The sequence below is a fragment of the Mastigoproctus giganteus genome, chromosome 3, assembly GCF_048544385.1.
Source record: "Mastigoproctus giganteus isolate SK-2022 chromosome 3, ASM4854438v1, whole genome shotgun sequence".
In the NCBI taxonomy this organism is placed as follows: Eukaryota; Metazoa; Arthropoda; class Arachnida; order Uropygi; family Thelyphonidae; genus Mastigoproctus; species Mastigoproctus giganteus.
In genome coordinates, this window is record NC_143577.1 from 171,860,308 (window position 1) to 171,879,470 (window position 19,163).

The 19,163-nt window shown below is 38.3% G+C and overlaps 1 protein-coding gene across 3 annotated transcripts in view; it reads right to left on the reverse strand.

Annotated features, from left to right (window-relative positions):
• Positions 1 to 19,163, reverse strand: part of LOC150088410 (1-phosphatidylinositol 4,5-bisphosphate phosphodiesterase classes I and II-like) — a 1,046,313-nt gene that overhangs the window by 189,702 nt on the left and 837,448 nt on the right. For all 3 annotated transcript variants that reach the window (XM_090369498.1, XM_090369497.1, XM_090369499.1), the window contains exon 27: positions 16,996 to 17,123. In XM_090369498.1, coding sequence (XP_090225624.1) covers positions 16,996 to 17,123 — 128 coding nt within the window. The remainder of the gene's footprint in view (positions 1 to 16,995; positions 17,124 to 19,163) is intronic.

The following is a 19,163-nucleotide window of genomic DNA, read 5'->3' on the forward strand; positions in this document are numbered from 1 at the left end:
TCTCTATCAGTGAAGTGTTACTTATTCGAGGTAGTGCAATATCATGGCAACTCGTCGTGAAGGCAGAGCACAATATGAGAAAGAGCAAATGATGCCTACAATAACTACTTTGTAGTTTCTTAAGAGTTATCTATGGTGTATCTAAACACCGATATTATATAGATACCAAACTCTTAAAGTATTATGCCTTGTGCATTTATTTATTTTAAATATTGACATCTACACCTCTTGGCATCTCTCATATTGTGTGATTAACTTCACAACTGGGTCGTCATGTCTGCAATACCAGGGTACCTGCCCACCCACTGATGATCGGCCAATAGCCGTGAAACAGTGCTGTCTAGGGGAGCCTGATATTCACGGAGTTTCCGAGAATAGGTAACAACAGTCTTCTCTACTGGGGAAGCGTTGCCTATTCGAGGAATTTATGAGTTTTTGAGTGGTGTGAGTTGAAGGAGTTAGTCCCTTTCATTCTTCTACACTGTTTCTTTTCTTCTTCCACTCTTGCTATAACTTTCTCTCTACTTTTTGCTTTTCTAAGTCTAATAGGGACTAGTGGATATTCGAGTAGATATTCACATACATACATCAATAGCCATGAAACAGTGCTGTCTGGGTGGTGGTACTCAACTGAGAATAAGTAACAATAGCCTTCTCTATTAGTGAAGCGTTACTTATTCGAAGTAGTGCAATATCATGGCAACTCGTCGTGAAGGCAGAGCACAATATGAGAAAGAGCAAATGATGCCTACAACAACTACTTTGTAGTTTATTAAGAGTTATCTATGGTGTATCTAAACACCGATAGTAAGTATTTTATTACGATTATTTATTATTTTACTATGATTATTACGATTAATTTATTACTTAATAAAATATTTCCACTGCTTTTGCTTCTATCGTAAGCAAACTTGTTTTTTGTTTGATTTTCTCTCCAAACAGATGACAGGCGTTCCATCTCTTCCAATTCTTTGTATCTTCATCTAATGGATTTTAATCACACTTTGAAATGCTATGAAAGTTGTTTTTATTTTCTCTGCATTCTTTCTAATTCTCGGCGTTTCACAATTTCATATTTTTTTCTCTATCGACAGAGGCGGACTGGCCATAAGCCTTACCAGGGAAACCCCGGTGGGCCGGAGGCCAGTGTGATTTTGGCCATAAACCATAATATGAGGCCACTATAAATTTCCCCGGATAAGAATTTTTGACCCAGTCCGCCTCTGTTTATCGATATTGCTTTTCTTTTTCTCTCTGAATCTGCAGTACCTTCACCAGGACGCTTCCTTTTCACACATTTTAAGTATTTTACTAATTTTTAAGGAACAAAGCACAATTACAAAACGAGGAGGCACACTTGATACACATAAACAAAGCTGTAGTAACTGAATAAACAACACCATAAAGGCAGAGATACACTATTAACACCTCACATTTTACTAAAGCACATTTCTAGGGGTTACCACCATAAAACAATAAAAACAATTTCCAGTTGCATTTCTGCCAGTGGAATCTGTTATAAACTGGTAGTAAACTCGATCTAATTGCATTTGCGATTATACCGATAGCTGGAATCGTGTTGGTTTTTACGTTATTATGGTGAAATGTGTTTCCCCTTCACTGATATAAAAAACATAAATACATTTTCAGAATCTTCTCTTCATTCCTATCGTGTTGCGTTCGACTGCCATTTCTTGTAAAGACAAAGGCGAATCGTGCATAAGCGAATTCGGTTTGTGTTATATAAGATATCGTTCCCCTATTTATAAATCGTGTATGATCGAATTCATGTATTGTAAACACATGATATACGAGGACTGACTGTACGTCGCTGCAAACAGGAGACTTGGCAGCGATTGGTCACAACTACTGGCAATAACAACCCCTGGGGGGTAGTCTACAAGATCACCACAAACAAGCTCCCTTGGGGGGAGGTTGTCGCTACTACTAGAACTCCACAAGGTGCCATGACTACAAACTGGGAAAGCACCATAAATAATATTCTTGACATGGTCTTTCGACCACCGGCCGAACTGCAGACTGACAATCAGAAGATAATTAGACCTACAATAACCAAGCAATGGAACTGCCTTTCACCAGAGAGGAGCTAATTGCCGCAGCATCAACTATCAGAGGAAATAAATGCCCAGGGCCAGACCTGCTAGAACCAGAAATTGTTAAAAAGACAATGGAACATGCCCCTGACCTGATGCTAAATCTTTACAACAAATGCCTCCAGGCAGGAAGGCAGGAGCTTTTCCAACTTCATGGAAGATTGCCAATATCAAACTTATCCTAAAAAATCCTTCCAAGTCGCCTATCCTCCCAGACTCTTACAGGCCTATAGCCTTGCTCTCTGTGGTCAGAAAGTTGCTTGAGTGCCTATTACATGCTTGTCTCCAACATCACTACAATACTGCAGGACCAACAATGCCCAACCAGTTCAGCTTTTGACAGGGTCATTTTGCCATAGATGCCCACCAGCACCTCCTGGGGAAGGTGGAGAATTGCAACAGAAAATACTTCTTGGTGATCTCTGTGGACTTCGCTGGGGTGTTCAACTCACTTTGGTGGCCAAGCGTCCTGGCCAGACTTAGAGCGTCAAATATTCCCAACAACCTCTATCAGACCTTACAGAACTACCTATCCAACAGATTCATAGTAGTGAATGGGCCCTATCAGACTCTCTCTAGAAGCATCCACTGGGGCTGCCTGCAGGGTTCGGTCCTGGGACCATTCCTATGGAATGTCGTCTTGGACAGCTTCCTCGTCTTGGACCTCGAAGAAGTAGATGCTCAGGCATTCGCCGACGACCTCATTCTCTCAGTCTCGGCGAACTCAAGGGCAAAACTGGAAGAATCTGTGAACCTGGCCTTGGAGCTACTGCAGAACTGGGCAAAACAGAATCACCTGAGAATATTACCAGAAAAAACCAACTCAGCCTTGCTGAAAGGGAACCTGGACCTATGATGGCTTCCTCAAATTAAGATAAACCAGACAACAATAAAGTTCTCCAAACAACTCAAGTATCTAGGGGGTCATCCTAGACCACAACCTATCCTTCAAAGACCACCTACAATACATCCGAACCAAGATTAGGAAATATGCTGCCCTCGTTGCTAGGGTGGCTCGAAGGGACTGCTGCCTTGACCAGCATACGCTACATATCTTCTACAAAACCATATTCATACCCATCATCACATGTGCCTCTGGCATATGGTATCACAAGGCTACTACCGCAGTCAACCGACGTATTATCAAATCAATCCAAAGATCGATTCTACTATTTACTTCTCCTGCCTGCAGCACGGTGAGCACCCACGCATTACAGGTCCTGACTGGAGTTCTCCCCCTTGACCTGGAGATTGTGGGCAATGGATTACTTTACCACCCGGCAAAGGGCATCTCAAGGACTTGTCTCGGACATACAACTGACCCAGCAAATAACTGCACCGCTGAAAAGAAGAAGCTCTACACTCACCTGCATAGAACCTTTTCAGGTGTGGCAAGAGAGATGGACAAACTCACACACACACACACACACACACACACACACACACACACACACACACACACACACACACACACACACACACACACACACACACACACACACACACAGGGGAGATAACCAGAAAGTTTATACCTGATGTCGGCAGGGTCTACCCTAAGTTCCCAACGTGGTTCTCACTTGGATTCCATGCAGCATACCTTCTCACCGGACATGGTGCCATCAATGCCAAACTTTTCCTTTTGGGAATTGAAGAGGACCCTACCTGTTTTTGCTGTGGTCTGGAGAGCTGGCAACATCTAATGTATGATTGCCAGCTTTATGACGACCTCTGCAACATCCTAATAACAAAGATCCTATATTGTCCTAGAGGATGGGAGCACAACATATTGGATACAAAACAAGAGTACTTGGCTTTCTCCTGCTACACCTAAGAGCTCTTCGCAAAAAGACGAGTGCTCGCTGCAGTGGAGCACAACTGAAGCCTACACATGACAACCAGGAATAACAAATGACAAGAACTGACGTGACTAAACTGGATGGGATCTGGTCCCATGAGTGATATCCCAAATGGGACCATCAATACCACTGAAAACCAACTGCAGCTTGCTGCTGGCCATCTTGGCTCTCAAGCCATGCTCCCTTGCATGGTCCTAACTTTTCTCCTCTCCCCCCGGCAGGGGGAGGAGGGGACGGTCTTTTCCGTCCCCTCACCTCCTTGCCACTCCTCTCTTCGCCTGGTGGGACATGGGCCTGCCCCACTGATTATCTGGGATTGCCTTCTCTATCATCTCCATATTTCTGTCTTTTCCCCCCAGCCCTCTGTCTCCCCCTCTACCTAATACGCTAGCTGATACCCTACATAACTTGAAAATTTTAATGACTAAATTTAATTGCGTTCGCACTAAACTCATTTGGCCTTTCTACTCAATTTTCTTAACCCCCACCGAGCAAGAATTTTTATTTTATTTTATATATATAAAATAATTTTTTTATATATATATATATATATATATTTTTTTTTTTTTTTTTTAGGTCCTAGCCACTGAAATCTCAGGAAATTAGGTGGCAGGACCTGCCAGAGTAAATATCTAAATACCAGTACACCTGATCTGCCTCCACGAGGCATAGTGTGGGCAACCTTGGGCTCCAGCAGAGGTCTAGCGGCTAAATGGCCAGAAAAAAACAATAATACACAACGCTACACTCATACAATATCCATACACTTTTAAATCTCTGGCCTTTACAGTGAACTGTCACACCCACAATGAAAGCAATGCGGAGATGGGGGGTACCCCTGGTGCCGTTAGACAAGAACACACTATATATATTGTTTCGTGCCTTTTTTGCTGCTGTGCATTCAAAATTCCACAAGGGTTTAGGAAATGGTGGAAACCAAGTAGATGCTTTCAGAATTGTAATTGCAGTTGCATGGATAATTTTTCTGTGATGTACAGCACTGCATCACTGATAGGCTCCTGACGGACTGTAGTGATGTTAAACTCTGCCAGATATTGAAAGGCATTCCAGTCAGCCTGATTTCACTGTGGTAACCTAAAAGATAGACACAGCCTTCTATTAAGTAGGCTGGTAATCATGGGGAAGAGATCACTTCCATAGAGGTTCTCCTCCACCTCCTAAGTGAGTGAAGAATGGAGAGAAAGGGAGTATACAGAAAGATCAATAGCAGAGAACGTACAGTTAGGCATGTGGAAAAAAGTGTTAGTTCCCACATTAGAAGGGAAAGATCGTTGTCAGTGAACATTTTCTTGTTTCCGTCCACTGTCTTTAATGTCGGCACTATCCCACAGAGTGTTATGTCCATTAAAATCCCCAAGTAGTAAGAAAGGGGGAGGCAATGCATGACAGGAGAACCAAGGTCTTTCTAGAAGATGTCAGTTCCAGGTGGCAAGTAAATAGAGCAGACTGTTAATAAAAACCCAATTGTAAGACGAACTGCCACTGCTTCTAAGTTAGTGGAAAGCGGCACAGATTGGCATAGGGTCTGGTTGTCCACAAGGATAGCAACTCCTCCATGGCAGATACCTCCATAGTTCTGTCCTTATGGATGATGTGGTAATATTATGAAAGGAAGGGTTTTCATTTGCCTTAAGATATGTCTCCTGCAAGCAAAATGAAACTGGTTCATGATTCTGCAGGAGGGCCTTGACGTCATCAGTATTTTGCTAGAATCCATGACAATTCCACTGCAGGAATTTATCCATTATTTTGGCTTGGTGGATCCATTAGGCAGTTTCCAAAGTGCGAGGACTTACTTTTTCTCGGTGCTGGATTTATTTCCTTTGGGAAAATATGGATGCTATCCTGTGTCCATTTCTTCCTCTGCGAAGAGTTCCAAGACTGTTTCATCAGGTATTTCCTTCTCCTTGATATCCATTTTCTCTTGGGAACTAGAGGATGCTTCAGGCTTCTTATTCTTTTCTGAAGTGAAATTGCAAAAATTCTTTTTGCGATTTCTTTTATTATTGGTGGAGCTTTAGAATGTACCCATATGGGAGTGGCAGCTGATTAATGGTTCTGTGGTTTTTGTGAGCTTAATAGGCAGCGTGGGATGGGAGTAAATGACTCTATTGGTGGGATAGTCATTTCTGTTTGAGTTCTGATGGAATATCTCTCTACTACCTTCTGAGCATAGATAGGTTTGGCAGCTGTTTAATGTTTCTGTGCAGGTTTTTGTGAGCTTAATTCGAGAAGTTAATAGATAGTGTGTGATGGGCATGAATGACTATATTGGTGGGATTGTCATTTCTGTTTGAGTTCCGATGAAACATCTCGCTACTAGCTTCTAAATATAGGTAGATTTGTTTATACTCAAGGGTTTCACTGCTTTTCTTGTTTCCTGATATGACATATTCAACTCTGCCTTAAATTGTTGAATTTCTTTCTCTCCTTTCCACCTCTGACATGTTTGTGAGTATGCTGGGTGTTCTCCTTGGCAGGTGATGCAGGTTGGTTTTGTAGCTGAACATGAAGCAATTTCTTGACCTTTGCAGTACGTTGAGCACATGCAACACTTCCATGACAGGCCATCTGTGAGTGTCCATATTTCTAGGAATTAAAGCACCTTAGAAGGTTTGGTACATGTGGATGTACTGGACTGTTGATATAGCCAGCTTTGGTCAGGATGATGTTACCAGTGGAACAAATTTCCCATCCCTACACATGAACATTCGTTTTGCAGATGTCACTCCTTGAGGTTTTAATTCAGAACAGATTTCCTCTTCAGACACTTCCATGAGGTCCCATTCAGTGATGACACTACAGGATGAGTTCAGTGTCTTTGGAGGAGGAGAACTTTGATCGACACTGTAGCTTGGAGGAGCTGTTCTGAATGCTTGTCACTTCTAGTCCCTATAAGGATGTTGCCTGAGCAAAGCCATTTGACAGATTTAGGAGAGCCTGGCAACCATTCCAAACCTTTTGGGATAAAAAAGGGTGACATTTTTCCTATACCTTTCTCACTTATAGGGTGTATTATCAGGTAACAGGTTGTTGAACCTGATATTGTCTGTTTTTCTGTCTTTTTGCTGATTGATGTTAGTGGGAGTCAATGTTCACATTTTCAGATAGGACTGGGTTGGGGACCCCAAAACTGCTTGAGTTTCACCAAACTTTTCCATTTAAATTTTTCCATAGATGACTAACATAAGCCAGTATATCACCAGTGGATCAACATGAATGGAATCCATACTGGTGATCATTTATCAGATACAAGGTTTCAAGGTAGTTTAAGAGTTGCCAGTTAATAGATATCTCCATTGCTTTAGAAAGAGTACAAGTAAGTGCAATGGGATGATAAGTGGATGGGAGAGATTAGTCACCTTTTTTTTTTTTTAGGAACTGGCTGGATATGAGCAAATTTACAAGCAGAATGGGAAACACCTGTGAAATAAGAAAATGTAAAAAGGAGACACAGAACAGCAGTAAACTCAGGAGCACAAGTTTTGAAAACAAGTGGAGAAATAACATCAGGATCTGGTATTTCTACACTTTTTGAACCATCTTTGCATCAAGACTGTTTCAAAATTCTTCTGATGGACGATCACAAGGGGCATTGAATGGAGTGTATCGGGAATGGTAGAAGGAGTTTTACCAAGATCATCAATACGCAGGTTAGAAGAAAGGTAGAATGCTAGCAGGCAGAGGCAGACTAGATCAAAAATTCTTACCGGGGAAAACTTGTAGCGGCCTCATACTAGTGTTTATGGCCAAAATCACACTGGCCTCCTTTGGTCTACAGCCTCCGGCCCACTGTGGTTATGATGGTAAATCTTATGGCCAGTCCACCTCTGCTAGCAGGGAATGGTAGGAGGAGTAGTCAGCATTATTTCTGGCTGAAGTGGCAATAGAACCATCTGGTTTTGAGAGCATAGGAATAGAGATGGGCAAAATTTGCTGCCAATACCTTTGGCAATACTTGATTACCATCTGGACAAGAAGCAAGTTTTCCACTCTTAGTCTGTTTGAAATCTACATTGAATTGAATAATTGTTGTGAGCTTTTATGGAAGCAGAAAATGAAGTTAGAGATTTGGATACAGGCCAATTGCAATATGCAACATTCTTATCTTGAACAGCCTATGAACATTTATTGGAAAACTAAGATTTAGATAAAGAATGAGATTTAATGTGAAGTGTGGAATAAAGGATTTCATCACTACAAGAATAATTTCACTGACCTAATCTGGGCAAACACTGTCATCTAAGATCTGAAACAGTGATCTGACCAAGAAAAAGAAAGGAAATATTTCAGCATCATCACATTTTCCATTCATATAATGCCAAACAATGCAAGGTTGAGAATGGTCATGAGATATTCTTCGGACATCTTTTTGAGGAAGACCATAGGAAGCATTATCCATTGGAGAAGAGATGATCACCAAGTGGTGATCTGAGGTGCCTAGACGATCACTCACTTCGACCATATACTTAGAAGGGCTGTTTGTGAGAAAAAGCTCAAGCATGGCGGCTGTGTGATTAGGATTGTCTGGTATTCTGGCAGGTAAATGAACAATCTGTGTAAGGTCATTAGTAATTGCAAAAGCCTCAGCATCTCAAACAGCTTGATCTTTGTGATTAAAAAACAGAAGCCATCTGAAGTGGTAAACATTAAAATCACCAAGGAATATTACCTCACTGTTAGGAAAGTTGGACTGGAGAAAGTCAAGTTTAAAAAAGTGAGGAAGTCAAAGAGTTCTAAGTGATTAGTGGAGTTCTATGAATGATAGAGGCAATGGATGAGTTTGACAGAATGAGGTGGAGTGATTTTAAGCCAGAGAAGATGAAAAAGAGGAGATTCCAAAGCTCTGACAGGGAATATCAGAGCAGACATAAGAACAAATACCACCTTTGAAGGAAAAGGAATCATACAGCAAATAACTAGGACAAGTGAGATGAGCAGTGGTTAAATCAACCGATAATTGTGTCTGTCAAATAAAGTATGTGGGGTTTGGAAGACTGTAAGCTGAAATGGACATCACTGAGATTAGAACTGAGACCATGTACATTTGTGAAATGAATGAGGAAGTGTTTTGGAGCTATAAATCTTTTTGGAGATAAGTTTATTCTATCAGTTTGACTATTTGTGGTTTATTCAGTAGTAAGAAAAGGTGGGGAGGACATGTTGTATGAAGTAATGAAATTTTTGGAAATGGCATACACATGGCAACCTAGTTGCTTGACATAATGTGGCCTTGACAATGTCCCCACATACACACTACTGACTCCCTTCAGTCACTATTTGGCAGAGGAGAGAGAGAGAGAGAGTGAGATTATACACCATCTGATCTGGAAGCCTCCTAGAGAGAGAGAGAGAGAGAGAGAGAGAGAGAGAGAGAGAGAGAGAGAGAGAGAGAGAGAGAGAGAGAGAGAGAGAGAGAGAGACCAATAAGTTTGGTCCAGTGGACTATTTAGCGGGTGACCTGCGAATGCCACTTTACAGCTATACAATGGAAATGTAAGGAAGACTGGATTTTGCCATGATGTCCAATAGATGTCTATAAATAGAAAGGGTGCAAGAATATTTGCTTATGCTATTGAGGCAGTGTTAAGTGGGTTGGAAAACTGCTAGCTTGGGGGGATTCACAGACTAAACAATTAACAGTAGCTGCAGGCAAAGGCGAAAGCAATTCTTGCACCACTACTATTGTAATGAGCAGAAGCAGCCTAAAGAGTAAGTTGCTGGGGAATTCAAGAGCTGCTGGGAGTCATCATGGAAAAAGTAAATACATGGGTTGTGTTAGGGTAACTAAGAGTAAGAACAAGTGCATGTACACCAAAGCTAGAAATATAGAAAATAAATTTGATGAATTTGAAGGGCTGATCCAGGCAGATATTGTTGGGATATCAGAGACATGGTGTCACACAGATATAAGCAGTGCAGAATTGAGATTTGGGGAGTACAATGTGTACAGAAAGGACAGACAGGATAGGAAGGGAGGAGGGGTTATGCTGTTAGTTAAGAAACACATAAAATCTACGGAAGTGCATTCAGTTGACATGGGTGGACAGTGCAAAGTTGAGTCTGTTTGGTGTGACATAAACAGTGGGAAAGGGAAAATGAGAGTAGGAGTGTGTTATAGGCCTAATGACTCTGATGAGTACAACAAACAGTTGTGCTGAGAAATAGAGTGGACCAGTAAATCAGAATATCATGTAATAGGGGATTTTAACTTTTCACATATTGATTGGAAATCGTAGATTGGTCGCTCGCATGCTAGCAAGACTTCTGTGGATTTATTGGAGGATTGTTTTCTATAACAACATGTTTGAGGGACAACCAGAGGAAGTAACAGTCTTGATCTGATTATCCGCAGTGTTTATTCATGCATTAAGAATTTGCAGATATAGAAACCACTAGATGACAGGGATCACAGTTGACTGATGTGGGATTTACTTAAAGATATAACTATCATCAAGGGTAAAGGGAAGGGTTTTTGTTTTTGTAAAGGCGACTACAGTGGTCTCAGAGAGTTTTTAAATTCTATATAATGGGATCAACTGATGATGTTGCCAATGGGGAATTCAAATTGAGAAGCCTTCAGGGACTTAATCTTGGACGCTACTAGGCTTTTCATACTAACTAAGAAATACTGTTCAAGGTTCAGGCCTAAATGGATGTTAGATGAATTAATGATGCTCGTGGCAGAGAAGAAAAATGCATGGGATGCATATAAATTATCAGGCAAAGAGAAGCCTACAGCAGATATAATTGGTCTTTAATCAAGTCACAAAGGAGGTTAGGCAGGCAAAGGCAGATTACAAGAAATCTTTGGCAAAGATGCAAAGAAAAAAAGCAAAGTGTTCTTTACTTATGTAAACTCTTAGAAGTAAAGGGATGAATAAGATTGGTCCACTTAACGTAGATGGTTTCACATTGCATCGACATTCACACATGGGAGTTATTCAAGGAAGGGAAAGCCAGAAGTTTATCAAACTCTAACAGAGAACTAAGTGATTTTGTAATGACTGAGAGAAAAGTGGAGGAGAAATTGTTGAAGTTAAACATAAAAAAGGAAGCTAGGGTGAATGGAATCAATCCAGTTATATTGAAGTAGGAAGTGAAGGAAGTTAGTTAACCCTTAGCCATAATTATGAGAGCATCCTTAGATTCAAGGGAGGTCCCCATGGATTGGAGATGTGCAAATGTATCCCCAATTCACAAAAGGGGTTCAAAGGGTGACAAATAATTATAGACCTGTTAGTTTAACTTCTGCTCTGGGGAAAATAATGGAGTCACTGGTTAAAGAGGTGATACAGGATCACCTAGACATGACTTCAGTAATAGCTCAGCACAGCATAGGTTTGTTTAGGGGAAGTCTTGTCTGACCAATTTGATTGGATACTATGATGTGGTCACAAAGGAACTGGATGCAAAAAATTTTGATATCGTATACTTGGATTTCAGGAAAGCTTTTGATGCTGTTGCACATGGAAGACTGCTGTACAAATTGGAGCAGTATGGCATTAAGGGCAAGTTGCTGCAATGGATAAAGGGAATGGTTAAGTGGGAAATGGCAGAGAGTGGTAATAAAGGGACACTGCTCTATGGACTGGTCAGGGTGTCAGCTTGCCCAATGGCAAGTGCACCCCCTTGCAATAACATTAGACAATATGTTAAAAATGTTAATGACCTTTTAGTAGCTTGAAAATATAATAGTTGTGGGTGAGCTCCCTTTGTCTACTGGCAACCAATATTTTTAGACCCAGTCTGCCACTGGCTGATGGGATACTTCTGCTTGCTCAGATTAAGAACCTCAGGTGACATAGATTCAAATTGAGGAAAGACAACTGTAGAAAGATGTGCAGAAGTTTGCCTTTAGCCAGCGGGTAGTTGAATGCTGGAAAAGACTTTCATCTGTTGTTGTGGAAGTTGATAGCTTAAATAAATTTAAGGCTGATCTAGACAAACATTTGGGGGAAATGGGAAGGGGTTTTTTTTTTGTTTTTGTTTTTGTTTTTTTTTGCTGATGCTGTATAAGCTTGCTTTCTCGCATCATATGCCTTAACTAATGCTAACCTCAAAAGACATCAATCATACTGCATGATGGAAGAGATGGTATGGAACCAGTTGATGAATGTCATCTACCACTTAGTATTGCCTGGTGACACTGAGGGACACCATTTCTCCTTGTGGTGTGGGCACCACACCTTGACCCTGCTTATGTTTTTTACCTGCGTGGTCACCTCCAGTATATTAGGTGCTGTATTTCAGGACTTGCATATGGAAGTTATATCCAGGATGACTACCAGTACCACCATCATCATGAAGTTGCAAGCAGAAGATTTGGCTGTCACAGAATGACCAGAGTTAACAGAAATTCAATCCACTTGACTCGAGTGTCACCCGAATATCAGTTCCATCAGCGTATTAGACTGCCAGGTAGCACACTCAGCTTGACATACCTGAGAGAATGCTTGTGACAGCCTCATGGACCAAATAGTTACTGTAGGTTTCTCTGTTCACATTTACCATTCTGTGTCTGTGTCTTCAGAGTTACCATATGTTTCTGTGTCTCTTTGCTTATCAGTTCATCCTTGTATATTCATTTAGGTTTGAACATTGAACAATATCTCTTAATTGATACAAAAACATGGTCACTTCTATGGTTATGTCCCGAACACTTTCCACTTAGCATTTGCAGTTGTTAACAACATCAGTTGGTCTTACTGAATAAAATTAAACACTGTCTGGGACCATTATATTCACCATTGTAAAAGGTCTTAAACAATCTTTGATGCTTGTCTATGCAAGTTTCAATCAATCAAAAAATCTCTTGGCGAAGGTAAAGAAAGCCAACACAAGAACGACGAGAAACATCTGATAACTTACGCGGAAAATTAGTTGGATAACTTACAACACTCTAGCGCTGCTCGCTCGGTAAACAGAAAGTAGGTGTTATCGGTCTGGAGCAGAAGTCGAGAATGATATATTGACTGACAGATAGGTGTGACAAATGATATGCAAACATCAGTTTAGTATCACTCAGAAGCACTAATGGTCACTTGCCTCAATGGTAACTTGCCCTAATGAGCGCTTTCCATAACAGTAAAAAAAAAAAGGTCAGGTTACCTCCACTTGAACCATATGGGAGCTTGAACTCCTTAAGAAGTGCAGGGGGTAACATAACCTTTTTTCTTTAGAATCACAGTCATATTTAGAAATACATTCATAAAAAAATTTATTTTTTTATGACTGTATTTTTTTTTTTTTGTTCAGTAATATGCCCTAATGGTGAAAAAAGGTCAGGTTACCTCCACTTGAATCCCACTGGAGCTTGAACCCCACTTGAATCCCATGGCAGCTTTTTTCTTTACACTCATGGGTGGACTAGTGCATAAATTGTTTATTAACAAAATATTGATTTTTTATTACTGTACTTTTATTTTTAAACACACTTGTCCGAATACACACATATCATAAAGGCAATCAACACCTCAATAGCTATTCACTATATATATATATTTATATATTTATAATTATTGATAAAAAAGTAAAGAAAGAAAGTTAAAACGACAATAACTGTAACTAATATATAACTAATATTTATGAGTCAATGCAGTTGCAAGCAATCATGCAATACACCCATAATGTCTATAGAATATTAAGGATAATATAAAGAATTATTAGAAAAAGTAAATCAATCCAATAATAATACCATCAGAGACCTAAGAAAACGCAAAAAAAAAAAAAAAAAAAATTATTATCGCTTTTTACCGACAATCTAGATGACTTCAACTGGGGCCAACCACCCAGAATGAAGGCAAAAAACGACAAGTGGTTCTCTGTTTCTGTGATGATCAATATATGCTAAGTAATTTAAATCTAAATGAAATATAAACCAGTATAGGCCAAATATAAATCGAATATAAATAAATCGAATAATGATAAAAGTTAAGAAAATTTAGAAATATTAGAATCAAAGGTAAGAAATATAAGTAAAATATAAATGTAAGCATATATTAATCATCGTTGACCCGACAGAGAACGTAATTTAATGATTAAAATAAGATTAAATATATAATACATACTACATATTGACTCTATCTAGGACATAATGTAATAGTCGTCAAAATAATATGTGGTGCCCCCTATGTGATGGATACGGTAAAAATAAATAATTAAATTAATGCATAGAGAAACATGCAGATAGTAAGAAGAAAAACTAAAGGAGTAGGAATAATAGAACCTGAACTCCACAAAGGCGAAAAATAGTGGTATAGATAAGAAATAGTTTCTCCTACGTCCTTCTCGATTTTGGCTCTAGACTGATGACACCTACCGTCTGTTTAATGAGTGAACAGCACTAGAGTTCGGTGTTGGGAAACTAATTTCCGCATAAGTCAATAGACGTTTCTCGTCATTCTCATGTTGGCTTTCTTTACCTTAGCCAATCTCTTTAATTACCCAAATCCAAATAACTAAAATGCAGGTGAAATATCACAAATATCGATACTACTCAGGAATTCAGGAATTCTTAGATAATAAAATGTCACTATTTCTCATCAGATTTAGGTATAGTGGTCTAAAGATGAGCAACATTATTTAAAATAAACTCAGACAGCAAGTAACTTTGTTGCGATGTGTACAAGAATTCAATCAAGAGAGACAGGTTTCATACAGTAAGGTCTCACTAATTTGGACACTAACTTGAACTGGCTCTTTTTTATGTTAATTAAGCAGAATTCATATTTTTTGTAAACAAAAATATAATGATGCAGTTCCAAAATCATCCTGTAAAAGAAATAAAATCTTCAAAAAGAAAAATGAAATGCAAATGAAAACATTGTGGCATTTTCATTGTTAAATAATGTCTCTGCATAGCCTGTAAATGAAAATTTATCATCAATATCAAATACGCTTTCTTGATTCCCAGTATCCCAGTATTCACAGCCCTTACACATGGATCAGGGAGTCATATTCAATCTAAGGTATGTAGAAGTCCAATTCTAATAAAACAAACTCCACAATGGCAAAATTTTCAAAATAATGAACAATTTTCTTTTGCTTGAAAGAACTTACTTAATAAAATACATTAAACAGATCTCTTTATAAAAAAAATGAAAATTTCAGTATAACAAATATTTATCACTGATAAAAATAAAATTAATTCCATATCTGCGCAAAAGCAAACATCAACTACACTTATCTTTGCTGTTGATAGGTTAAGGGTACTTGCTATGGCTAGTTTCAAGCTCACTGGCATTGCCCAAAGATCAGCACATTAATCCATTACAAAATGAATAAATAAATAATAAGACATGGACTGTAGAAAAGAAAGTTTAAAGTACTGTTGCCATTTTTTTTCTGCATTAATCAGAGTTCCTCTGTATTTCAAGTATCAGTGCCAATTTTATTTGCATTATTCAGAGTTATTCTGTATGTGGAGTTGTTCAGTCTTCTGTTCTCGAGTGCACTGTATACTGTTCCAATTATAACAGATTAAAAAGTGATTTAATTAATTTTTTATTTTTATTTTGGTGACCATTAAAAAAATGTGCAAAAAGAATGATGTTAATTTGCAAACAAATGCTTGGATGGCTCAACAGGTTTCGAGAACGATATGGAATAGCTTCCAGGGCAATTTGTGGAGAAGAGAATGATGTACTACAGGATGAAGTTAACAAATAGTGTGCTAGTGAAATTAAAAGGAAAATTCAGGAATACAATATCAGTGATATTTTTAATGGTGATGAGATGAGGATGTTCTATTAGTTAATTCCACCTTGTACACTCGATGTTAAGGGAGATATATCCAGAGCAGGGAAGAAATCAAAACAAAATTTAACTATCCTGTTTTGCTGCAACACTTCTGGAAAAGAAAAGCTGAAACCACTGATCACTGGAAGATATGCAAATCCACAATGTTTTAAGAATGTTCTATCACTTACCTGAGATTTTCCGCAAACAAATGTGTTTGGATGATACAAGCAACATTAACAAATGGCTAAATCAAATGGAAAGAGAAAAAATAAAAATCTTACTCTTAATTGATAATTGCTTGGCACATAATTTGACAAGTGTATTAGAACACATTAAAGTTGAATTTTTACTTCCAAATTGTACAGCAGTTTTCCCACCTTTTGACTTAGGAATCATATGTGCAATCAAATTGCATTACAGGAGTCGACTTATCAAAAAGCTATTGCTAAAATTAGTTTCAAAGGATAATGAAAAAATAGAAGTTAAAGAAGCATGTGATATGATCATTGTGTCATGGTGGTCTGAAGTGTTGGCAGAAGACTTCAATTCTTGCAAAGAGCAATCTTGAAACAGACAACTATAACAGAGATAACTGGAATGCAAGTGAAACAAGAGTTCAGAGAAATGTGGGACTCTACAGTTGCTACCACGGAAGTTCTGAATACAGTTAATTATGAAGATTACATAAAAGCAGTTGATAATTTATTGACTGCGGGTGAGTTGATGGACCAGGAAATTATCGAAGAGTCATTCATGTAATGCCCACATGAGGTTGGAAAGTGATGATGATGATGAAAATGCTAAGCCACCTGATGAAGAAATTTCACTCTTAGCATCTTTAAGCAGCCTGAAAAAAGTTTGTGCATATTTGTTTTCTACAAATGATGTCCCAGAAAATATTTTTCTGGCAGTTAAATGGTATTGAAAATTTCATTTTTAATGTTTCCACTAAAAATATGAGACAATGAAAATAGCAGACTTCTTGATCAAAAATTAAATTTTGTAATGATCATTTGCATGACTATTTTAAAATAAAATGAATTTATAATTTTTTTTTTTTTTTTTCTTTATCCAGTATAACAAAATTTCAGTATAATGAAGAAATTTGTTTAGTCCCAAAAGTTTCTTTATACCAGGATTTAACCTGTATCAAATACATATACGAAGAAAACAAAACTAACTAAAATTTCTGTGAAAATTTTATAAACTCTTATATCTAATTTCTGTTTACAATAAAATATGATATAATAAAAAATACTTACATTTGGGGTCCTGAAAATCTTCTGACAAATTTGCTGTGACTTTTTCCCGATGCTGATTTTTGAACTTCATGTATTCTAATATATTTATCTTCTTTGCACTGAAGCACTTCCTTTTCTTTTTCTTTTAACTATTAGTAAAATAAGATGAACAAACATGAAATGTTTTTCCTGATATTAAGATCTATTTTCAGGAAATGTGCTAAGAAATACTTGGTGATAAATTTCACTAATTCAGTGTTCTGTGCGGTTTTGTGTGTTATGTTTCTACAGTATATACCTGATTTTATTTGATTTTTGGTGCATTGGCATCTGTCATAATGCACTGTCAAAAAGTAATTAATAAAAGTTATTGGCAAACTATAAAGAGCTTATCATGTCAATATATAACAATATCAATAAAAAATGAGTAAAGAATAAAAGTATGTGTAAATCTGTATATTAAAATGTATCTTTATATATATATACACACACACTGAGTTGGCTTTCAATTAGCAATATCTACCTAATACTTTATTGATTGGTTGGTTTAATTTTTTATGGTGCCTTGGCTGCTAAGATCATAATGCACCAAGTCAAAAATAATTTTTTTTTTTGGTAGTTGGCGCATCAGCTTCTGTGGCCATAATGCGCCTCCCAAGGTTTTTGCAGTACTTTGATCCAAGCCCGAGGCGGGATTCGAACCCGCGACCTTTGGGTTGCCAGGCAGGCACTTTACCCACCTGGCTAGCCCGGTCGGCCTTCAAAAATAAAAACGGTAATAAATTTGTTTGATAACCTATAAACAGGCTACCATATCAAAAAATAAATGTGATGTCCTAAGATATATATATATATAAAAATAAATTAGAATGAGGAATAAAAAAATAAAAATAATGCCAGCAACATGGAAAGAGAGAAGAGTGAAAATAGTCAAAATTAAACATAACGATCAAACCAACAGGGAGGGAGGAGAAGGGTAACAAGAGTAAAAATAGTGCAGCAGAAACTCTCCAAGATAATTTAGAAAATCTCAAAGCAAAGATAATAAAATAATAATCAATCAAATTTTGAATGCCAATTAAATAGAAATTTAATGGTGCCCCCTCTGACGGGCACCAAGTCGAAATATATGTGAAATATCACCAACAGAGATGTAAACCAACTACAGGTAGGTCCTTTTACGATGGTCCATTTTACGACTTTTCACATTAACGACTGTTTCAGAATATTACCTGAAAAAATTTTAAATAACAAAAAAATCACAACTCAGTAACACGTTTCAGCAACACCTGCAAGTCCAAACACGCACTAGGCATTTCTTTTGTGGGTGGAATGATAGCTACACCAAGAGTTGTTTACATTCAGTGTGCCATGTTTGTTTCGTTGTGAATTTTCCCTCAATTGTTAATGGGTTACACAGTGTTATTTCTCAATAATTTTTGTGTAACTATGAGCTCTAAGAGTAGGGCAGTTTCTGTGCCGGGGGGGGGGGGGGGGGGGGCACAAAGCAATTAAGGAGAAATTGGATGTGAATGGCACGTGGAGCCTCTTGAGCATCGGTCGGATGTGTCTTTGAGTTTAGCACCTTCTACTGTAGTATCAACGATTATGAACAATGTTTATAAAATAAAGCGTACGCACACAGGGATAACAAGTGTGTAATCCTCCAGATTAGTTATCCAGTTTTCTCTCTGATCACTCACTGAAGGTGATGGTAGATGGTTCTCTGTCTTCTAACTTCTCCACAAATGCCGGTGTCCCCCAAGGTTCAGTTCTTTCCCCCACTCTTTTCCTCTTGTATATTAATGACCTTCTTCCATTGACTGGAAATCCTATCCATAGTTTTGCCGATGATAGCACATTGCATTCCACTTTCCATTTTGAGAAACCCTGTCCTGCTCAATCAGCTTCAACTTCTCGAAAATCTGCTGCCAATTCCTTAAATGCCGATCTTCAGGTAATTCTCCAGTGGGGCAAAAACAACTTAGTTGATTTCAACCCTTCTAAAACTCAGTCTTGTCTTATATCTCGCAAAAAGAATTCTTCTGCTCCTATGCTTATCTTTAGTGACACTCCGATTTCTAGGCAAAATGATATATCTCTTTTGGGGATTACCCTGACTTCTAATCTCTCTTGGCACAAGCACATTACAAATATTGCTTCCTCTGCATATAAAAAACTTGGTTTTC